Below are 23245 nucleotides of genomic sequence, written 5' to 3' on the forward strand. Positions count from 1 at the left end.
CCAATATTAATGAACCGATTACGAACTGTATAACGAAACCAGCAACAAACCGAAGACGAACTGATAGTGAATCATATAACTAAAACCGAATTAGTAATCAATTTTGATTTAAGAACTTAAAAACCAATTAATAATCAATTCGGTTTCTATGTATGAGAAGAACCAAATTGAACCTGGTATTAAAAATGGCTCGATGGTCGGACCAGTCTTATGTCTAGACTTGAAAAATGAGAGAAGGCGTCCTGGCCTCCTGGGCATTAAAGTGTATTCCTCTGGTTGTCTGGCTTCCATTTCCAGCGCTGGCGAATAGCAAAATCGGTAACGATCAAGCCCTTCACCTCTCTTCTGCTGTAAACCCTTACTCTATTTCTCTCTAGAAAGGGAGTGAGGAGCGGAGCGGAGCTCATCGGTTCTCCAGAGTAACTTGTACTCCCTTCCCTTAACTTCTGCAAGTATTTTTGTTTGTATATCTCTTCAGGATTCTCCTACATTCCCTCGTGGTTTCCCCTCTGAATGATGTCTCTGCAACCGTAGTTTTCTTTTTCTCTTAAGTATTTGGTTTGAGAGTTATCTTTAAAGATTCTTAATCTGCTTTGTATAGCAATTTTCCTTGCCTGAAAATGTCGTTATTGTTTATGTTCTGTGTGGGCTTGCTTGGATGATAATGCTTAGTTACTTGCCTGCCATGGGTTCTTGTGTTTATGGTCAATCATGGTTTTAATGCGGTGAAACTTTAACTGCCATGGCTGCATGTCTTCAAAGTTTCTCTTGAAGGGTCCCGAAACTGACAGAATTCTAAGTGTAGTTCAACAGCCTATTAGCCCACCTCCCTTTTGCTCTCTTTCGTGTGCCTGTGCCTGTGCCTGTGCCTGTGCCTGTGTGAGAAGCTTGTCATGGAGTGACATTCTTGAAAACATTGAATCATACTATGGTGGAAAAGTTAGCTTATGGCTATCATCCATTTATGTTTGTTAGTTCATAATGTTCAAACAAAGGTTTATGTATGTACTTGTGAATGCCATCAATCCTTTGGCATCACCTCTTTCCCCCTTTCGATTGACAACAAAGACCAATTTCCCCATGCATTAGGTTTTATTTTTGGGAGAGGTGAAAAGGGTTTTCTAGGAAATAGTCATTAATCAGTTGTTTTACTGGTGCTACATTTTAGGAAAATAGAGGGTTAGGGTTGAGAAATAATTGGATTTTATCACTTATAATTGGAAGCCTTTCCTCTTTATTTTTACTCATAATCAATTTCTTTATCTGAAACAAACTGTCTTTGATTAAAAGGGGGAAAGAACTGTCAACCGTTGTTTTAGCTAAGTCATTTTTAATGTGTCCTATGTTCTCAAATATCATATGTTGACGCTTCCCAAATCACCTGTAACATTGGAACGTTTTTTTCCCTGTTTGACATTTCTTTAGCTATTTACTGTATCTTCTGCTAGCTAAAAGGGGGGGGGGGGTGATTCTCTTTTCAAAACTATGGTGATTGATACAAATTAATTTATTTCCTAAGATATAAGAAACAAGTTTCTAATTTCATCATCAGTTCTTGTATGAAATAATTCTGCTCATTTGATCCTGAATTGCTTCAGTTTCTCATTTTCATATCAGAGGCATAGTTGACAAGGTTTCACCTAGGTGACAAGGTTCCCCAAACGTGATGATCCTGCCTTTCATATGTTATAAATTTCAATAATTTCTCTCTTCTGTTCTTTTGTTTTTATATGATCTCTCTTTTGACCCCCAATGCTCTATATTTTAACCTTTTTAGCCGTAAATTGTTTAGATATTTACATTTTAAGAAGATAAAATTTTGAACAGTATGGACTAAGATATGATAGATGCTGCTTGCCCTTGGCAAGGGTGTTGCCTAAGTGTCAAGGTGGCTGGCCACTGCCATGGCACGCCTTGGTGCCCTATTGACTATAATTATGGAATTAGCATGCTTATTTTGTTAATTTGGTTTCAGTTCTGTCTAGATGAATGCTTGGAGTCTCAGGTATCCCTAAACACTCCTAAAACACTACCCTTGCTTCAATAAACTTAAGGAATTTATTTTTTTAGATTTTTTATTATTTATTACTCTTAATATTTTTCTCTTCCAATTCCAAGCTTGTATGGGCTTTTGCCATAATGTTACTTTTACAAGTTGGATGCAGGATGAGTGGTAATTGAGGCAACAAGGCGGTTTGCATAAGCATCTTAGTCTTCAAGAGGGAGAGGGAGTGGGAGCAAGCAAGATGGCGCAAATATCGTACCAACGATTCCCCAAGGTGAAGATAAGGGAGATGAAGGATGACTACCTTAAGTTTGAGCTTCGCGAGACAGATGCTAGCATGGCAAATGCCCTTCGCCGTGTGATGCTAGCAGAGGTCCCCACAATTGCAATTGACCTGGTTGAGATTGAGATGAATTCATCAGTGCTCAATGATGAGTTCATTGCCCACCGACTTGGTCTCATCCCTCTGACTAGTAGCCGTGCTATGGGCATGCGGTTCTCCCGAGACTGTGATTCCTGTGATGGTGATGGCCAATGTGAGTTCTGCTCTGTTGAGTTCCACCTCCATGTTCGCTGTGATTCAGACCAGACCCTTGATGTCACCAGCCATGACCTTGTCAGTTCTGATCCCTCTGTTGTGCCTGTTGATGTTGTGGAGCGCTCCGATTCTTCTGATCAGAGGTGGGACTCAATTCCTATGTTCTTCTCTACTATTCTAGAAAGTCCTCGTAGACAATTTCTTCTTCCATAGATGTAAAGTTTGGGTTCTGTAGGTAAAGCTTTGATGCTGTTTTCTGGTTTATATTTAATTGAAAAAAGTCTGTGTGTTTATCTTTGTATTACATCTTTTTCTATTATAAAATGATATCTCATGTGATCATTAGGGGAATAACAATTGTGAAGTTACGTCAAGGACAAGAACTAAGATTGAGAGCAATAGCCCGGAAAGGAATTGGAAAAGACCACGCAAAATGGTCACCTGCTGCAACAGTTACTTTTATGTATGAACCAGATATTCATATCAATGAAGATTTGATGGAAACATTGACACTTGATGAGAAAAGAGAGTGGATTGAAAGTAGCCCTACAAAAGTTTTTGGCCTTGATCCTGATACCCAACAGGTACATATCAAAGTTCCATTTGCATTTATTCTTAATATATTGTTGCGTTGGTGAGATCATATCCATTGTACTGCAATTCAGAGTGCATATCAATTTTGATGGATTATCTAATATTAGCATGTGGATTTTGCCTTAGTTAATTTGTTTGTTTTCTTTAGGTTCTCTTATTTCCATTGGCTTCAGTAAGTTGGCATTTCAAGGAGATCCTCTTCTAATACAGTGATCAGATTTATCTTTAATTTTCTTTTTGGTGGATGGATATATTTCGTTATTTTTGCCTCTTTTTTTTTTTTTTTAATATGAAATCTGCTCCTTTTCATACTTTGTTGATTGATTCAAAATTATTACTTACTAGTCTATTGTACTTGGACAAATTTTTAATCACCAATCAGTCAACACATTTATCTAACAATATGGGCAACGGAAAGTGTTATGAACTGTAATGAGCAGACCAGAAATAATTGTAAATGAACGAGTGATTTCTATCATATTGCGAATGTTGAGAGCTTTTTCAGAAGATATTAAAGAAAAGTGCCTCAAATACAAATTATAATTTCTAGTTACTAGAATATACTTTTGTTGGGCAAACATATATGCTCAGGCATTTTTATTTAATTACTATTGCTAGTTAATATGCAAAAAGACCTTGCTGTTGAATTACAGTTCCCCCTTGGGGGGTGGGTAGAAAATCTGAAATATGTTTCTAAATCCTTCAGCTTCGGTAGTTTAAACCCACGACCATTAGTTTACTAGTTTTGCTATTTATGGATGAGCAATGTTAATTCTACCATTGAGTATGAAAAAGGTACCCTACATGCACCCTCCGATTGATTTTTATCTCAGATGAGGTGTTTTTAGTAATTATTTAATCATAAGCACTAAAGTTAAAGTGGGTAGTAGGCACACGTCAAATGGATGCATGTAGGCTTGCTTAAGCCCTGGTTGCAAGTGCAGTTGATGTAAAGTTATATGCAAAAACATATACAGTCCACAACGTAGAGAAGGTAGGAGGTGAAAAAATTCATCGATGTTTTAGTCAAGATTAGTCACCACATATAGTATGATTTTGAGTTGTCACACAATATTCTTAGCAATGGTAGAAAATTTTCATGTTCTTCTTGTATTTTATTTCACTTCTAACCAAATGGAGTCTTGGGGAAATATTCACTTAAGGATTCAGTCAGCAAGTTGTAACTCATCAGATGGATACTGGAGTGAAGTTTCTCTAGTCAAGTTTAGGATGATGCTTGGTTCTTACTGTGTATAACAAAAATAAATGCCAAAAGATGACTCTATAGGGCTCTGTTTTTTATGGTTTTGGCTTCCAATCTTACCCACCCACCCTCTCTCACTGGCTTGGGACCACAAATACCTTAAGCAGTGGCAAGAGTAGATCTGAAAGATGATTCTAGTATGAACGTCAAGTTTCCCTCAATTTGGTTAGCTCTGTATGCTTTGACTACCTCAATGTTCTTCTGATTATTCTCTTCGTGGGTTTCAATCTGGTTTTTGGCTGCATCCTTTCAACTAATATATCTCGGGCTCATTTTGGAGCTACTGTTATAGGTGGTTGTGATTGACCCTGAGGCATACGCGTACGATGATGAAGTGATCAAGAAGGCAGAAGCCATGGGGAAGCCCGGGATGATAGAAATTTATGCAAAAGAAGACAGTTTCCTTTTTACAGTTGAATCTACTGGTGCCATCAAAGCTTCTCAGTTGTTTATCAATGCAATAGAAGTTTTTAAGCAAAAGTTGGATGCGGCTCGCTTGTCGGGGGACACTGAAGAAGCTGATGACCAGTTTGGTGAATTGGGTGCGCACATGAGAGGGGGATGATCACTTTGTGAGCTGGGTTTTGTTCATATGAGGAAGCATGATGATTATCTGATGCATATGAGGGAATGTGGTTACACTTGTTATGACTTCCTACCTTGGTTTTTTGCTTTTTTTGATAGATGACTTCCTACCCTGTGGACAATGATGTAGGAACCAAAGAATGAAGTAACTGAACACAATGCACAAAATATGAACACTTAGCTATGTTTTGTGTCATTTATTCCTCAATTGGCTTTGTAATATTGCAGTATTTAGATTATTTGATGACCATAGGTTTCCCATTAATCCAATAGTCCGGACTCTAGACAACCGCTTAAATCTAGGATTAAGTTTTTCTTAGACCGTGGAGAAGGAAAAATCCCTTTCCGCTGGTGATGTGACCTGGTTGGACTCTTGTGTCATTGTTAACTCACCCTAGTACATGGTTTAAAATTCCCTGTTGCTAATCAATGGTTAGATGCCTTGATGAGTTCTCTCTTTACCATGGACAAAGAGAGATGGGGTCTTTCAATCTAGTCAAAATGTGGCGTTTCAAGGGATTCTCTATTTATCATAGCTAATGACCAAACAATCAATTGAGATCGGATTAGGTTTACTTACGAAATTGTTTTTGTACGCGCTTGATCTTGGCATTTGGAATCTATTAAATGTAGAGAGATTCGGTGGATTTCAAATACCACGACCAGGAGTGTGAACAATCTTGTACGTGAATTTGATCTGGTCTCATGTTACATGCATTGAAGTGAGGGAGAAAATATTGGATAAAATTAGAAGAAAATAAAATAAAATAAAAGAAATTGGAGGAAAAAAGGGGTGGAAGAGTGATTAATGATAAAATTATGGAAAATGGTTAGCTTTATGGACCAAGCTTGAGGTCTGGCTTATAGAGGAAGCCTATCTTCAACTTAAAGAGTTTTATTGGATTTCAAATTATAACTTCATTCAAGATTATTCATAATTAAATAGGTAATACAAGTAGTTACAATTTTAAATAATAACTCCTACCTATCTATGACATTTCCCACGTAATATTTAACTCCTCCATAACTAAAAATAACTACACAATAATTAATGAAAAAATAACTAACATGGTACACCTATTGCCACATTATCTAACATATGCCCCCTTCATACATGTAACACCTCACAATCAATCCATGTACTCATGTAGTAAAAGTATCTTTGAAAGGGTTCAAAAGTGATGGCCTTCTTACAAAGAAAATATTGATATTTAAAAGGAAAAAGGATTCCATTGAGGAGTGTAGGGGCCTGTGCTAAGTACAGAGGTGGGTGAAATGATTACCCTACCCCTTATGAAAGGTGGATATATCCACCTTGTTGATGCTTCTAGGGTGCGTTTCCATTGGTCCCCGCACCAGTGTAGGAACCATGTTCCCAAACAGAGAACTCTTCCCCATATCTAAATTGAAGGAAAAAAAATAGTTCTTACACATAAGAACTTTTTTTATAAGCTTATTTTAAATATTTTCATGTCGACTTATGATGTGTTTATTCTTGCCATTGGATAGAGAGGTCATGGTTTAGATTAAACAAGTGTCAACTTTTATGCCTTAATTGAAGCAAATATTGTTTTGTGTGTGGGCATGCATCTTCATGATGCAGACCTACAATACTTTAACTACTATGCATTGGAAAAAAATCGTCTGCAATTTCGATCTCGTACAATTCCGTGCAATACCACATTCAGGGGGTGACACGTGTATTGATTCCAATGCAATGGTCCAGATCTGATTTAAATGCATTTTCACTGATTTAATGTTTTATTAGTTGTAGCAGATCTGGACCATTGTATTGGTATCAATACACGTGTCACCGCCTAAAGGTGGTATTGCACGGAATTGTACGAGATCGGAATTGCAGACGATTTCAACCCCTATGCATTCTCTCATTGATTTGTATTTTCAAAGCTTTGTTTTGTCACGTAAGAAACTCGGGTGGGGCTAAAATTTGACATGCAAACATTGGACTTAGTGGTTTATCTATCAGCAAATATTGGGTCCAATCTAATTTGCCACATGGCTGTTGTTGGTACATAATGTGGGTGCGTAGGAAATGTTCCTTTCATGTTAGGTGATTACAAAAGGGAAATGGCCTAAGGTCTTCTCTACACCTCTTCACATATGTATTGTTTATTGTTTTTTTTTTCCTTAAAAATATTAATAATAAAAAAAATCTAATGTGTGTAATATACGCGTTAGGCTCATAGAACCCTTACATTTGCAAAAGTTTCCATTTTATTTTTTGGAAAAAATATTGTCATGCTATCCTTGTACAAATTCATCTATTCCCTTATCATGTAATAAATAGTGGGGTTCACACTCATAATCTGTTCTCTTATTCTAACCATGTGGGCCTCATATCGTTTTTCACTCCTTATCGGCGTAGCATGTATATTCTTTTTTACACTACCTTTGTAGGAACCCCCCTCAATTTTGTTAAAACAAAAAAAGAGGATTGGGAGCTTTAAATGGGCATGGGAGGGCATCACATTGGTATTCTCAAAAAAAAAAAAAAAAAAAAAAAAAAAAAAAAAAGGAAAAGACCTATAGACGTTTGTGAACCCTAAGATGAACTCTCTTGCTCGGTGAAAGAAAACTTTCGAAAAAACAGAAGAAGAAAAAGAAGAGCCGAAGAAGAAAGAGTAGTTTTATATTTTGTAAATACAACATTCAAGATTTAAGGCCACACCGAACCCCCCAAAAAAATAAAAAAAAATAAAAAGCATTCACAGTTTTACTCTCGAATGGCTGCCTTCATGAGTCATGACAGAAAGGCCTTTGTCAAGCTGTTGCCACAGCGGAAAATGTTACTCACATGGCAGGCTAGGTGAAAATTATCCAAATGAAGCCCAGCCCACCCATTTGTTGCCCATCTTCTTCCCGCCAAAACCCTCCCCTCATCTCTGATTCCCGCCAAAATCCTTGCAAAACAAAGGAAAATAGCCGGCACATTACAAGTGAACCCATCGTAGCCTCCTCCTCATCTCTCTCTCCGTGAAGCAGGAACAAGGCAAAAATGGACATCAGCGAAGAAGCCATGGCAGCTCACAAGCGAACTTTCATGGATTTCTTGGATCAAGATGTAAGCATGGTTAATCTCTCTGTTTCTCTCTGATCTGCAACTCTATTATATGATGATCTGATGTTGAGATGATTCAAATGCCAATATATAATGACAGGTAGGGAAGGGTATATACATGCAAGCCATAAGGGACATGATCGACCATAAACGCCGCCGTCTCATCATCGACATGTCCGATCTCCACGACTTCAACACCGATTTGGCTCGCCGGTCTGTTCTCACTTCTTTCACTATCTTCCTCTGTCGAGTCTCTTCCCTCTCTATTTCGTTTCATTTCAATTCTGAAATCACTAAAAAAGTTGTTCTCTCTCTCTCCCAGATTGCTTCAAAACCCTAGCGAATACATGCAACCATTCTCCGATGCGCTGACAGAGGTAACCCGCAACATTGATCCAAAATACCTAAAGGAAGGGGAGCAAGTCCTTGTCGGCTTCGAGGGTCCCTTTGTTTCCCGCAGGGTCACTCCCAGAGAACTCCTCTCCAACTTCATTGGGTCCATGATCTGCGTTGAAGGGATCGTTACCAAATGTACTCTCTCTCTCTCTCTCTCTCTCTCTCTTACTTAGCTTAGCTCATTGGGCTTGAAAGTTGAAATGTTAATAGATGGTGTATTTCGGTTAATTCTTGATGGGGGTTTGGGGAAATAAAAATGTGGGTTTTAGATTAATGTACCAAGCTATGGCATCAACTGGTTGCTTTGTGTAGAACCAATATCTCTCCTATGGATTGTTCCAGCTGCTTTCAGTTTTATAATGACGCCGGTGGTGAAAATGGCATAACTATCAGGATTGAATTTTTTTTTTTCAACGTGGTTATTTGGTCAACAAACCTTTGAAGTGCTTTCTAGTTGAGCATTAGGTGTGGTTCAAGTATACGGAATAAGGCATGGGATGGGGTTACACCAATTCATACATGGAAGTATGGAACCCTAGAAAATAGTATTGGGGAAGAAGAAGCAAAGATTTCCAAAAATGTAATTTTTTTTTTTTTTAATAAACTTGGGGATCTTGCACAAAGGTAAGTTCATTGATTTTCTGATGATTTACTAGCTAAAAGAAACAGTGGCAAAAATGTAGATCAAACATTAAATCAAGGTGGTTCCAAAGATGGTTGCAGAAATCTGCTTCGAATTGGGAAATTCACTTGGTCTGACTCCAATTCTTCTAACTATGGCATTAGGACTTCTAGAAGTGTCTATAATTTTTTATCCCCTGAATTCCAATTAATGATTATCTGGAGGCCTGTGAAACCGAATGCAAATTATAAGCATAAGGTCCAAGACTAGTAAACCCTTCGAACTCCCCTCTCCTCCCCACTCCAGAACAAAAAAATAAAAGTCAGTTATGACAGCAACCGGGACTTGGTGCTGCGTTCCAAAAATCGTCAAGTATATTGAAGCTTGGGATTGAACACATATTTCATTATTTTTTACTTTCCAGCAGTGGAAGCTGGAACAATTTGGACGCTTCTCATATTGTTTTCCTAAGACAGGAATTATTTTCAGTCAACGAGCTTAGGAGTTTCTGCTGCAATGCTTATACATACCTTTTCAACTAAGAGCATTGTTATTTTGATCTATGTGATGGGAAACTGGTTTACTGTGATGGCATGTTAAATTGAGTTTAATCACTTTCCAAGTTATGCAAGATATTTTAGATATTTGCCTAAACTCTCATTTATTTTCCAATGGAAGGCTCCCTTGTAAGGCCGAAGGTTGTCAAAAGTGTTCATTACTGCCCCACTACTAGTGCCTTTATGTCCCGTGAATATCGAGACATTACTTCGAATACTGGCTTACCAACAGGATCTGTGTATCCTACAAGGGTAATCTCAATTTCCAATTCAAATTTCTTTTTCAGCCATTTTGTATCTTTACAAGAGTGATACTCATATAATCAATTCTGTAACAGGATGAAAATGGTAACTTGTTGGTGACTGAATATGGGTTGTGCAAGTACAAAGACCATCAGACACTATCCATGCAGGAAGTGCCAGAGAATTCTGCCCCTGGTCAACTTCCACGAACGGTGGATGTCATACTAGAGGATGACTTGGTGGATTCATGCAAGCCTGGTGACCGTGTGGCAATTGTAGGGATATATAAAGCTATCCCAGGGAAAAGCAAGGGCAGTGTAAATGGAGTATTCAGGTTCCTCTATTTCATCGTCCTTTTCATTTTCCCTTGCTCATCTTCATAGCATAATACCTATAATAATTTCTGATTTTAAAATCTGAACCACTGAACTTTTTTCTGTAGGACTGTCCTCATTGCTAACAATGTGTCTCTGCTCAACAAAGAGGCAAATGCACCAATCTATACGACCGATGATATTAAAAACATAAGAAAGATAGCTGAGAGAGAGGATACATTTGATTTGCTGGGTAGTTCACTTGCACCATCCATTTACGGGCATTCATGGATAAAGAAAGCAGTGATTTTGTTGATGCTTGGGGGGATGGAAAAGAACCTAAAAAATGGAACCCACTTAAGAGGGTGAGTAGTGCTTTCGTCTCTTTATATCAGTTGATTTGTTGCCTTGGAGAAAAGCTCCATTAATTCTTACAATCATCTAACTTCTTCTCGCTCACTTTTAGTGACATAAACATGATGATGGTTGGTGATCCTTCTGTTGCCAAGTCTCAACTCTTGAGAGCTATCATGAATATTGCTCCTTTGGCGATATCAACTACCGGTCGGGGCTCATCTGGTGTTGGCTTGACTGCTGCTGTTACTTCTGACCAAGAAACTGGTAATGAAATTCATTTGATTCTTGCATGTTAGCCATTTTTGGTGATTCTCTCCGAGTAATACCATATTAACTAATATTCAGGAGAGAGAAGGCTAGAAGCTGGTGCAATGGTTCTTGCTGATCGAGGTGTTGTTTGTATTGATGAGTTTGACAAGATGAATGATCAAGATCGTGTTGCCATACATGAAGTAATGGAGCAGCAGACTGTAACTATTGCCAAAGCTGGTATTCATGCTTCACTAAATGCTCGATGCAGTGTGGTTGCAGCTGCAAATCCTATTTATGGGACCGTAAGTTGTATCTTTGGTTTTTAGAAATTAGTTGGTTCTCCATGTTAATCTAAAACAAGCCTTGATTTTCTTGAAATCTGCTGCTGCTTCATGTCTTCGAACTGATTACTTGTTGGTACTGAATGAATCTGCAGTATGATCGTTCACTCACCCCAACAAAAAATATTGGACTCCCTGACTCACTGCTTTCCCGTTTTGATCTGCTGTTTATTGTGTTGGATCAAATGGATCCTGATATTGACCGTATGATCTCAGAGCATGTCGTACGCATGCATCGGTATCGATCTGCAGTAGATGGAGGTAAGTGACAAGCATGCTTGAAGAAAACTTTTGGTTTTGAATCTTTCTGTTTATCTGAAATTAGTGAGAGGAAGTAACTTCAAATTTCACGGGCTGGACAGCATTTGATGGGAGTTCAAGAGACAGAGAAGATGATGCTGATGCAAACTCTGTCTTTGTCAAGTATAATCGTATGCTACATGGAAAGAAAACAGGAAGGGCACGCAGTCTTACAATCAGGTTTCTTAAGAAGTATATTCATTACGCAAAACATAGGATTCAGCCAGACCTGACTGATGAGGTTTGTTCTATTTGTTTCATTTTTCATCTTCTCCTATAATAATAAATCACCATAACCTCTTCCTCCTTAGGGTTAATTTACATGTAATCTACTCCAATATCATGCTTCAGACTGTTATGCTACTCTCTCTTTTGAAGTTTATAGCTTAGACTAGCACTAAAACTAGTATGTGTTAAATACAGTTCTATGCCATGTTTGATAGTAAATTCTCACAACTTTCAACCACAGGCATCTGAAAATATTGCAACTGCATATGCGGAGCTTAGAAATGCCAGCTCAAGTGGAAGGGTTGGTATCGACAATTTTCAAGCAAACACTTTGAATTTAAGTTGCTAGAAAGAGCATAATTCCTATATCCCCTACTTTGTTTCTTGTTCTTAATGGAATCATCTGGGATTTTTTTGTGCTCTTTTCTGTAGCCAGGGGGAGGGGGAGGAGGAGGAACACTTCCAATAACTGCAAGGACACTGGAGACCATAATTCGTCTCTCAACTGCCCATGCCAAATTAAAGTTGAGTAAAAAGGTATATTCAATTTTTGAAATTCCTTTCTTGCCAATTGATTACTTGATCTTTGATATGGAAAAGTAGTGAGGTGAAATAAGATGGCAATGTTCAGATTTGAATGTGCATTTGTCTTGCTTGCCACAACTTTAAAATGTTTATATTGTTGATTTCAAACTTTCTGTTCATTTGTTCTGAATGATAACTTGTCTCATCAGGTGACAAAAACTGATGTTGAAGCTGCACTTAAAGTTCTAAACTTTGCCATCTACCACAAAGAGCTGACAGACATGGAGGAACGTGAGCATGAAAGGGCAAGGGAGTTCGAGAGGAAACAAAAGTCTGACCATGGTGGCAGTGGAAATGCTTCAGGAGTAGGGTGAGTATTTGAAGCATGCTATTACTCATTAGAAGTTCTCACTATTTCTTTGCTTGACAAACTCCGTTTTCTCAGCTATTATTCTGTGTATGTTGGTGGTTAAATAATCTCCTTTTCTCTTAGGAGCTGATTTACAGGTTTGGATATGTACCTGTATGATGAATCAAGTATGACTAGGATAGAATCATTGATTATTTGAGTATGCATGTACTTAATCACCGTCCTTTCCTTTTGTGGTCAACCAGTTACGAGCTTATCCTTCTGGAGCTTATGGTTTAATTGAGTTCTAGGCTTCTTTTAGAAAGTACATCATGTTTAATTCCCCAGAATCTTCTGTATTGGGTGTGTATTAGAAAGCACATGGAGAATCACATTCTCTAGTTCATCTTCACTTTTTTTATATTTATAAGCTTCCTATTTGAGGACCCCAGAGAAACTAATATTACCTCGTATTAAAGACAATATAAATAACTTAGCTGCACCCACACACATAAGCAATTTGATCATTTTCGTAACACTTCAAGAGTTGTTCCCATGAATTACAAATGAATTAAAACTTTAAAATAAAGTACTAAGTTCCCCCTTGTCCTTGACTCACAACTTTTGGGGTCTCCACATCTGACACCTTATGCCTTTTGTCTCAGATTGAACCCACATCAATGTGACATGTGTACGACCATTTCTATAGGAGGTGGTTATTTGAAGTTTAACCATGGGATGAACCTGATGTAGGGAAGATGCCCCTTGTCCCAGCAGTAAGGAACTTGGATTGTTGTGGCCAGGTCTGGGGATCGAATCCCACATTTTCCCTTCTAATAGACCAACCACACTTTCTCAAAAAGGGAAAATGAAAAAGATGAACCTGAAAGCAACAACCAGATGCCCTATATAGCAAGGAGTATGCTGACATGCATAAGGAATTATGTACGTCTATCATGTACTTAAGTCTCACAACTATTGGGACTCTAAAAATGCAATGGAAGTTATAAATATCTGGAAGATGTTCATAGAATTGCCCTTCTCTTAAGTTCCTTTTATTTCAATGGATTTTTTTTTTGGGGAAAGCAATTTATATTTAAACTCTTTTTTTTTTTTTTTTTGGGCCTTTTGTCCTTTCTTTACTTGTATATGACAAGGAAGCATATTTAGGCATGATTGAGTGGGTAAAAGAATCAGCTACATAATGGCTTTGGTCCTCCATGGGTGGAAATTGTATCATGGGCGAAAATGTCACCACCTTTCAGAAAACATCTAAAAATTTTAAAATTGAAGTCATTTTTCAGTATAAAGTTTCTGGATTTTTTCTTCTTTATAGAATCTCCTTCTTCCTGCAAAATATTTACATTGAAACAGGATCTTGTCAAAAAATCCTGCTATCCCATATTGTTCCAAAATCAATGCCAAAGTTGATTTGAACTTCAATTTATTTTGAGCGTTGGATTTGTGTAATTCTTTTATTTCTTTCTGTCTATTTCCAATCAGTTGTTATCACACACGGTTCAAATCAAGTAGTATGATAGTATCACCCTGTTCAAATCAAGTAATATGATAATATCAGCTGATTATCCAATCTAATCAAGTTTTCATGCTGTTGGTGATACATAAGGTTTGAAGTGGTGTAATATTTTCAAGTTTCTTTCATTTTTTTCCAAATTATTATATTGGTAATGCAATTTTATGTTTCTTGATTTCATTAGTTCCACAACGGATGCCATGGAATTGGATGACCCTCCTGTAGCTGAATCTGGTCTCAGTATTTCTCCAGAAAGGTCTGTCTCTAAGTTAATAATGTCACCTAACATGCTTCTTTCTTTCCCTCTTGACCAAATTTATCATTTAATGGTGGTTCTCAATCCTCTTTTTTTTTGGCTGGCTTATAGAATAGAAGCATTTGAGTCTGTATTTGGACAGCATATGCGTGCAAACCACTTGGATCTCATATCTATTTCAGAGATTGAGAAGGTTGTCAACACGGTGGCTGCCGTACATTACACCAGGCCAGAAATAATGTCTCTATTAGAGGTAAATAGCATTTAAGGTTTTGATAAATTCGTCTAGAGAATAATGTAATCTGATAGTTCTTTTGTTCTCTGGGGCCCTCACTTCTATCATATCGTGTTTTATGTAGCCATTCGAAGTTGAAGGATTGATCCCAAATTTACTACCTGAAGATGTAAATACAATGGACATTAACTATTATATGTTTGCCATTTTCTGCAGAATCTGCAAGCAGATAACAGATTGATGATAGTTGATGGTATGGTGCATATGATGTGAGCACTGGCAAGAAGAGAAAATATCTACTGATGCCAGCAACTCATGAGGTTTGTAAACACTGGTTCTTTTCGTGATATTACAGGATTTTCTAAGATTTTATTGTTCTCTTGCTTACGGTTCCTCTCCAAACACTCATAAACATTCTTTATTATTCGTTGGAATGTTTTATGAGAGAACGTACAGATTTTTTTTCTTTATTGATGTTGTAACTTTTAAGTATGCATATTTATGTCCTGAGGGCGTGTAAAATGTAGCAGTTGGCACATGGGCTTCTGCACAAATATTTCCCCATGGGGCTGGGAATAGTCTTTTAGATCAAAATGAAAAATTTATGTTAAACTTAGCGTAAGCCCAACTTAGCAAATGCCTTGGCGAGTCAACTTGAGTTACTTCTCAACCTTACTTTCTTTTCAACCGCAAATGGAGATGTGAGAAGCTCAACTAAAGTGGAGTCGTGGTTTCGTAAACAAAATTGTTGCATTTCATCCGTTCATTGTTGCCATGGTTAGTCAGCATTATGAAAGTTTCTTAGTATAATAAGGCTGCATATGATGTCCATCTTGCAATTCCTTTCGAACCCTAGGTTAGAGTGTTCTGTTTGTTTCTTTACTAGTTAATGGCTGGCACTATGGATTTCAGGGAGTATTTAGACGCAATGAAGAAGCAAAAATCACTCACATGAGAACATAATGTTACTTACCCCTTTGCATAGAGCTTAAATTGCTTGCGGATGGTTGGGTGGACTGCAAGGTGGAAATCCAAGACTGATAACCTGGAGGCTGTTGCAATGTAGTAAATTTGTATTGCTCAATAGTGTCTTGGCTAGAACAGGTTTTTAATTTGTATTGCCCTTTCTTACTGCTAATTCATGAGAAAAGTGTGGTGCCCCTGCTGGTGGTGGTCAATATTAAAATTGTGGACTTTCTTGTTTTTGTTTTTTGTGGTTCACAATGGTTTTTGTTGTATTATGTTTCAGTCATGAACCAACCAGTCTTGTGGTTGAAGGAGAAAACTCGTCAGGCAGGATCCTTCATCTGTTCATTTGCAAACTTTTAGCCGCCAAGAACTTGATGGATAGTCATGTTATTTCAGAAATCTCAATGCATTTAAAGGTTCTAAGTGTACAATTTGTTTGGGACAAGAGAAATAGTAGAGTCCGATTAACTCCCACTGGATTAGGAGTTTTGTTTGTTTACCATTGATGGGACCAGAAAAAAGGGATTAGAAACTTTGAATTAATCAATAAATTAATAAATTGTTGCCTATCAAAGCGGTTGTACTATCTAGCCACCTTAACTAATACACTAGCAATGGTTTGTCTTCCCCTCTGCCTGGACCAAACTAGACAGGATGGTTGTTCTTCTGTAGAGGGAAATTTTTGGAAGAAGTTAGAATACACTTTTCATAAAAAGGAAAAATGAAAAAAGAAAAACAAGGTAAAAACTCAGACTTGCTAAACAAAAAATTGATATCAAGGTTTCTTTGAGCTGCTGGTGTACCAGAAACATTACTAGACCACCAGTTGTCCAGAGATCATTTGCCCTACATTAAAACTAGGAAGAAAGATGTTGGAGATATGATGTCTTTAATTCCATCGATAGCAAAAGTGGGTCGAAACATGAACATTTCTAAATGCATATACACAAATCACAAACGGTTGTGATCTTATTTGATAGTGGAACCTGTAGTCATCAGATTTCAGTTTCCCTGCACAAGTACATGTCAAAGGCCAACCCATATCCCTTTTATTTCAATAAATACCAGTGGAACAGGTATTTCCCTCTGACACATGGGACCGTATGTGCAAAGGATCCATTCACTATGTTCACAACGTATCTACTAGTTCAAAGACTCGTGCAGGTATTTAGATTCTTGCACTCATATTCACTTAAACGCTTTAGATGCACCAACACATGTCCCACTTATTGCCATTAAATTGGTGAAACTCCTCGTGCTTAGCAACATTTGCATTGTAAATTGCACCCATTAAGGTTGTAGTTGAATGAATTTTCCATCACCTACAACTTTGTGAACCACTCAGGATTTCCCTTGATAATTAGTTGTATATACTTAAATATGAATCACATGTAACCATAAAAGCTCCTCTTCTCCACCCTTATATAAATCCTCCATAACCTTCCCTCTTCACCATCTCATACTTTCCATCCATAGAAGACCCAAAAGAGCTACAAGGATCAAACCATGGCTTCCGAAATGATCAAAAAGTTCAGAGAGAAGGCCGAGATCTTCCACGGCGAGGAGCTATGCAAGAAGAAATCAGTTGAGTTCTTGGAAGAGATGGAGCTGCCCAACAATTTGCTACCAGTTAATGAGATGGAAGAGCTGGGCATCAACAAAGAAGATGGCTTCTTCTGGTTGAAGCTGAAGAAAGCCCAGAAGTACAAATTCCTCAAAGATTACACTCACTATGCTACAGAAATCTGCAGCTTCATCGAGCCTCGTCGGCTTAAAGACTTGAAAGGAGTGACTGCTAAGGAGTTGATGCTCACCTTCACTATCAGCGATATTTATATAGAGGATCCTTCCTCTGGGAAGATTACCTTCAAGACTACCAGTGGCATTTCTCGTAAACAACCCATCTCTGTCTTTGAGCTCCCAAAACCTGACAAGAAATGAGAATCCAAATAAAATTAAGGAAATGAATGAATAAATGTTATCATATGCTGTGGAGACTCAGAGAGGATTTTTAGTACCTTATGATTATGATAATTATATGAATGAATAAATGCTATTATGTTAATGGAGGATTGAAATCCTTCTTTCTTGTGTTTCTTCTTCAGTGGAAATTGAAATGACAATCCATCTTTTTTGTTCTTTTATTCTATGAAACAATGGAATTTCCTTATTGGGATTCACACTATTAGATCTTGCTAACATCTTGTATGAACGTTGGATAGAATTAAGTCAATGCATGAATTAGAAGAGCAACCTAGTACACGAGACTTCCGATACTGTAGGGTCTGAGAGGGGTGTATGCAGCTTATAACCACTGCTTCGCAGTAAAGGCTGTTTCCAAATTTCAAAATTGTGACCAATATGTTGCAATAGTATAACTTATCATTGCACCATAGACTCGCCCACTAAATCCATGTATGAGCATATATTCAAATTGTTTGCTTCTTATTCTTATCTTTTCCTATTCCCCCCCCCCCCCTTCCTCTTATGAATTTTGTGCAACTAGAATTAAACGTTTTACTTGATGATGACCAGAAACCAACAATGTTTCATCTTAAAATTATAGGTAGCGCATCAACTTGAAGAGATGTTGACACTTAGTAAAGGAAGATTGTAGAGAAATCATAGCCCATAAGGGCTGAATATGTTGGGGATAACGATATCCTAAATTTTATCTCTCGCAAAAGTGGGCAGATTCCTCAGGCCTATGGCCCTTCAAAATTTAGAAAAATTTCTAACAATTTTATGGGCATTTCTATAAAATTTTCATATAGGGTTTCGCTATATTTTTATAGCAAAATTTTATTTCTTGTAAGCAAGCTGACAAAGGAGGACAAGCATTGTAACTAGGGGTGAAACAGGGCCGGGTTGGGTCAGGTTTCTTAAAACCCTAACCCAACCCTAGGTCCTAAAACTCAACCCAACCCTACCAGGTTCATGCTCAGGCCCAACCCTATCGGGCTCAGGGTTGGGCCGGGTTGGGTCGAGTTGACCCTAGCTAGTCTTTTTAGTGGAATTACATTCTGATAAGTACGATTCAATTCCGATTTCAATTCCTAAAATGAATTGAAACCCGGTTTTTTAATTAAAACCCTAAAATGAATTCTTCCATTAAACTATATTGAATGTAATATTTTATCATTCAATCATGGAGATTTCATGTGCCCCTATTTTTCCATGTGACATTTTTTTAATCCCCTCCATCAAAAGTCAACATATTAAGACATAATCCAATCATTCAGTGTTCTTAGAATTTCATCTTGATCTACAATAATGCTTAATTTCCAATATATAAGGACCAAGAAACTCTAGTACTGCAAGCCCCCACCTCTCCTCATTCCTTATTTCATGGCTGTAGAGATGGTTTTTCTTTTAGCTTTGTGCTCTCTCTTTTGGCTATACTATTCTTTGGTCGAGCTGGGTTTTCTATGTCTCAACCGAGGCTCGGCCCAACCCTACACAGGGTTGGGCCGGGTTGGCCCTCATAGTCGGTTTAGACAGGGTTCGGGCTCAGGTCGGGTTAGGGCGGATTTGGATCGTCAGGGCTAAACTTACACCCCTAATTGTAACCCTATTCTCCATTGATAATGAAGTAGGATTTCATCTCACCAAGGATGTAGGCAATTTTGCTGAACCTCGTAAATTTGTGTGCATTGTGTAATTGTTTGTTCTTATTTTTCTATTATTTTCTGCATTATTTTAGGATTGTGTTTCTACATAAGAACGCTACACGGTTGCGAGTGCATGCATATACATTGATACAACCATATGGAAGAGCATCTTTCCATAGTGTTCTATGTCTCCGTGTAGAGAACACAATTGGGTAGTGTTTTTTTCCCCTTAAAACTATAACAAATTTGAGATTCTATTTATTAGACATTTTACTTTCGACCAAAAAAAAAAGGACATTTTAAGTCTGAATATTAATTATATAAAATCTAATGATAAAAAAAAAAACCACAAGTATCTATATTTATAACTTTATGATTTCATCTAGTTGGAAGAAAAATAGAGGGAAGAAAAGTAAAATAAAAACAAAACAAAAATGAAATTTTTTGTAGTCATTACTTAACCTAACATGAATGTGTAAACTAATTACGAAACATTTCAAATTTTACTGTCAAATTTCACTACAATTTGCAATATTATTTCTCATATTTAAGAAATAATATAAGGAGTCTATTTTTGTCATATTTAGTAAGAGTTTAGAGTTTAGGACAGTCATACAATCATGATTACTAAAATTTTATTTTAAAGTAAAATTTAATTTCATTTTATTTTCTCTTACTTTGCAACCAAACAGAGTTTAAAAGATAATGTGCGGGGCTAAGTTCCAAGTACAAACTCATAATTCTTAATTGCGTTTTTCAGTATAAAATTTTAATATTGAAACATATCAAAGGGTGAGAAGTAGAACAACGATCTCAATCATAATTGGATAATTTTTCACTTCACATTGACTTTCTTTTGGTTTGGATGGGATTCAGCTGACTTTGGTACACTGAAATTAAGAGAAATGACAACCCCATTCCTGTAGAATACAAAATACCCACTTTTTTGATATCTTTATACAGCTATCATTGGTCTTGTGCTGGTACAGAGGCCACACGATCAGACTAGTTACACTCAAAGAAGTTCAGTTCAATTTGCTAATTTCGTTCTCTTGTTCCAGAATATGGTGTTGCCACGTGTCGAAATTGTTGCTTCTTATTCAGAGAGGAGGGATTTGAGGTGGACGTTTTATAAGTTAGTACATTTTGAAGGAGAGGAGAATCAAAGAAAATGGGCACATCTCTCTTCCTTACTGACACTCAAACTCAATTGGGTCAATTCTCTCTCCTTCACCAAGCTAAGGCTCTCCTCGCTAAATCCTTCTCTGCAACTTCTCCCTCCAAATCCCGCTGCTCCTTCTCCATTAAAGCAGCTGCTGAGGTAAGCTTCTTCTCACACTCCTCTTCTAGGGCTTCTCATGCGCACAGTTCTTGTTTACAAAGCTTTTATAAATGGGTATTTAAAGACCATTTATCTATTTTTTCTTGTCTTTCTCGTTCAGGGTTCTGACCAAAAACCCCTCTATTTCTCTCTCGTGGGTTTACTTATCAATTATTCTTTCTTCACTACTCTTAGATGGAAGGAAGTGAAATTACTGAGACAGGGGAAGTAAATGTGAATGAGAAGAAGAAAATTTTCGTTGCTGGGGCTACAGGGAATACCGGCAAAAGGATTGTTGATCAGCTCCTGCTTAAGGGTTTTGCAGTGAAGGCTGGGGTTCGTGACATAGAGAAGGCCAAGACTAGTCTTTCCAACAATCCGGACTTGCAATTTGTGAGTAGTTATGATTTCCCTTTTAGTGGGTTTTGTTGGAATTCGTAAGGTTTTCAGAACCCAGAAATATGTAAGTGATGCCTTGTCTATGTTGATCTAATTTGCAGGTAAAAGCTGATGTAACAGAGGGTCAGGATAAGCTGGCTGAAGCTATAGGTAATGATGCTGAAGCTGTGATTTGCGCTACCGGTTTTCGACCTTCATGGGATCTATTGGCTCCATGGAAGGTGAGTCAGTTTCTTGCTGGTTAGTAATGGTAATACAGTTGATGTCTTTGATTTCTGCTTGGCTATGCTGAGGTCTACTCCTTACTCTTTAGAAAAATTCAGTAGCTCTTTTAGAATACATTCAGCGACAGAGAAGAACAAATTCATGTCCAATTAACAGTTCGCATGTGATGCTTTGATTTTGCAATGCTTTTCTTAACTAGTATCACTCTACTGAGGATGTCCAATGTACTGTTTTTCTTTATAGAACAAACTGTATCTCTATCAGTGTGACCACTAGGACCTAGTAACTTGTAACGGCATTGCCACATGGTAGCATGAATTTAAAACATAACATTTGTTGCAACTCTACCTCTGTGTAGAGAAGCTTTAGGTTCCACTGATGAGTTGTAAGCTGATTGCTTTGATCAATCCTCTCATGTTCATTAAATGTTGTGAAGATCACAAGAGGGAGGATAATGCTTGAGTAAACCAGTATTAGTACTGTAGCATTAAATCTGTAAATTTGTGTGATGACCTTGACAAAAGTTAGATACTGCTATGTGTTTTTCTGTCTTTGATTCTCATATTTGTTTCTTGTGTTGACCTATCTAGCAGAATCAACTAAGACAAAGCATCTCCAATGACCAAATCACTTTTAATCTATTACCTGTGAATGCATACCCACTTCTGGTGCATAGTCCTTAGAGCTTAAACATGGGTTTGCAAAGGGCTATTAACTAGTATGAATAACACTTCCTGCTGGGTTTGCAGTATTAAAAAAAAGAATAAAAATTTCGGTAAAATGTTTTAGTTCCAACAATTGTACACTTTGTATATGGCTTTTCTATAGGATCCAAGATTCTGTCTTGTGTTTTAACTTTGTTTTCTTTCCTACCGTATCTCCTCCCCACATCGACTATCACCAAAATGCAGAACGCTTTTGGATCTCTATTTTGCTAACTTACTTTGCTTCAATGCATCATTGGCACATTTATCAATGGCTTAGCTTCTTCATCCAACTTCACTTAGGCATATCATTCGATATTTCTGTTGTCCCTAGGATGGTCCAAGTTCACAGGTTTTCTTCATCTTGTCACAGTCTTCTAGCCAATCCACATGCACTGAAATTTTGCCTGGTGGATGAATAGTCAGTGTAGGTAAGTCTGCATGGTTGTGCTTTTTTATCTTTCAGCCTGAAGCACACCTTCAACTTTCTTGTAAGAGGACTTGTACTCATACCCACTCTCTTCTTTGCACTAATGTATCAATGCTAGTGATCTCCATCAATACTCTCTAGAGGTGGCAACTCACCGGGCTTGGCCATGGCTAACCTACTAGATAAGGGTATACTAGGCCGGGCCTGGCCGTTGGGCCAATGAGATAATGGTTTGGAAGTTGGAACTCTTCCATCATGGTAGGACACATGCCATGAGTTTTCACGCATGTGTAGAGGATTCGGACCTCCAACATCACACCTTGCCTCGAATGAAAACTCCATCTCTCCACCTAACCACCATCATGGAATCCCAATCGATCTAAGTATATGAGCATGTCATTGAGTGACTTCTGAAACTGAATCAATGAAACACATTCTCCCTGGAAAAGGAATAGATTCACATGGTTCTTTGACATTCTTCTAATTAATCTTCTGTGTTGCAAAATATTTCTTCTGTTTAAAAAACAAATTTATAGTTGCCATCCATTATATCGAGTCTGGTGGCACTTAATAATTTAAGCATTAGAATCTCTCCTGATAAGGTATGAACTTGGTTGGCATCTGACGAGCGATGTTGTTACAGGTTGATAACTTTGGAACCATAAATCTGGTTGAAGCATGCCGGAAAAACAGTGTAAAGAAATTCATTCTTGTTAGTTCCATTTTAGTCAATGGAGCTGCAATGGGGCAACTACTCAATCCAGCTTACATCTTTCTTAATGTATTTGGACTATCATTGATAGCAAAGCTGCAAGCAGAGAACTATATCAGGAAATCTGGTATAAACTATACCATCATAAGGCCTGGTGGGTTGAGAAATGACCCTCCAAGCGGAAACATAGTCATGGAGCCTGAGGTAAGAATGGTTATTTTTCCCTTTTCAAGTTTGTTCTTTGACCCTTGTTTTGCACTTTTGCTTTAGTGATATTCATGTTTGCTTCCTAATGAACCA

At 37.6% G+C, this 23245-nt stretch overlaps 4 protein-coding genes across 8 annotated transcripts in view; all 4 read left to right on the forward strand.

Moving 5' to 3' along the window:
* The first annotated feature begins 248 nt into the window (after positions 1–248).
* LOC122060146 (DNA-directed RNA polymerases II, IV and V subunit 3-like) lies at positions 249–5182 on the forward strand. 3 transcript variants are annotated; one of them, XM_042623327.1, is made up of 5 exons: positions 249–426; positions 1976–2005; positions 2166–2686; positions 2890–3127; positions 4694–5182. In XM_042623327.1, the coding sequence occupies exons 3-5, from the start codon at positions 2247–2249 to the stop codon at positions 4964–4966; spliced, it is 951 nt and encodes a 316-aa protein (XP_042479261.1). In that variant the 5' UTR covers positions 249–426; positions 1976–2005; positions 2166–2246; the 3' UTR covers positions 4967–5182. The 3 variants fall into 3 exon arrangements, with proteins under 3 accessions (XP_042479261.1, XP_042479262.1, XP_042479260.1); XM_042623328.1 differs by lacking the exon at positions 1976–2005 and having other exon boundaries at positions 2156–2686; XM_042623326.1 differs by lacking the exon at positions 1976–2005.
* Positions 5183–7890: 2708 nt separating this feature from the next.
* LOC122060099 (DNA replication licensing factor MCM3 homolog 3) lies at positions 7891–15974 on the forward strand. 2 transcript variants are annotated; one of them, XM_042623269.1, is made up of 17 exons: positions 7891–8068; positions 8166–8278; positions 8388–8596; positions 9762–9892; positions 9979–10217; positions 10326–10562; positions 10664–10818; positions 10900–11108; positions 11243–11408; positions 11510–11688; positions 11917–11976; positions 12108–12212; positions 12410–12570; positions 14268–14339; positions 14451–14592; positions 14791–14894; positions 15824–15974. In XM_042623269.1, exons 1-16 carry the CDS (start codon positions 8003–8005, stop codon positions 14845–14847), a joined length of 2301 nt encoding a protein of 766 aa, XP_042479203.1. In that variant the 5' UTR covers positions 7891–8002; the 3' UTR covers positions 14848–14894; positions 15824–15974. The 2 variants fall into 2 exon arrangements, with proteins under 2 accessions (XP_042479203.1, XP_042479202.1); XM_042623268.1 differs by lacking the exon at positions 15824–15974 and adding an exon at positions 15487–15779 and having other exon boundaries at positions 7892–8068.
* A 1075-nt stretch (positions 15975–17049) lies between these two features.
* Positions 17050–17484, forward strand: LOC122058996. The gene has a single exon (XM_042621706.1). The coding sequence runs from the start codon at positions 17050–17052 to the stop codon at positions 17482–17484; it is 435 nt and encodes a 144-aa protein (XP_042477640.1).
* Positions 17485–20288: 2804 nt separating this feature from the next.
* LOC122059216 (uncharacterized protein At2g34460, chloroplastic) overlaps positions 20289–23245 on the forward strand; it is a 3495-nt gene continuing 538 nt past the window's right edge. Inside the window, exons 1-4 of one of the 2 annotated variants that reach the window (XM_042621902.1) lie at positions 20289–20475; positions 20671–20868; positions 20976–21095; positions 22877–23149. In XM_042621902.1, the coding sequence (XP_042477836.1) occupies positions 20326–20475; positions 20671–20868; positions 20976–21095; positions 22877–23149 (741 nt within the window). In that variant the 5' untranslated portion in view covers positions 20289–20325. Of the gene's footprint in view, positions 20476–20596; positions 20869–20975; positions 21096–22876; positions 23150–23245 lie in introns of both variants that reach the window. The other variant, XM_042621903.1, reaches the window with a different exon arrangement.

The sequence above is a fragment of the Macadamia integrifolia genome, chromosome 13 (genome assembly GCF_013358625.1).
Source record: "Macadamia integrifolia cultivar HAES 741 chromosome 13, SCU_Mint_v3, whole genome shotgun sequence".
In the NCBI taxonomy this organism is placed as follows: domain Eukaryota; kingdom Viridiplantae; phylum Streptophyta; class Magnoliopsida; order Proteales; family Proteaceae; genus Macadamia; species Macadamia integrifolia.

Bases quoted from the DNA above. Each gene is read 5' to 3' on its own strand.
- LOC122060099 (XM_042623269.1), top strand. From the start codon at position 8,003: ATGGACATCAGCGAAGAAGCCATGGCAGCTCACAAGCGAACTTTCATG. The intron at 8,597-9,761 runs GTACTCTCTCTC...TTCCAATGGAAG, and splicing joins TGAAGGGATCGTTACCAAAT to GCTCCCTTGTAAGGCCGAAG. The intron at 11,109-11,242 runs GTAAGTTGTATC...ATGAATCTGCAG, and splicing joins CAAATCCTATTTATGGGACC to TATGATCGTTCACTCACCCC.
- LOC122058996 (XM_042621706.1), top strand. From the start codon at position 17,050: ATGGCTTCCGAAATGATCAAAAAGTTCAGAGAGAAGGCCGAGATCTTC.
- LOC122060146 (XM_042623327.1), top strand. From the start codon at position 2,247: ATGGCGCAAATATCGTACCAACGATTCCCCAAGGTGAAGATAAGGGAG. The intron at 2,687-2,889 runs GTGGGACTCAAT...TGTGATCATTAG, and splicing joins TCCGATTCTTCTGATCAGAG to GGGAATAACAATTGTGAAGT. The intron at 3,128-4,693 runs GTACATATCAAA...CTACTGTTATAG, and splicing joins TTGATCCTGATACCCAACAG to GTGGTTGTGATTGACCCTGA.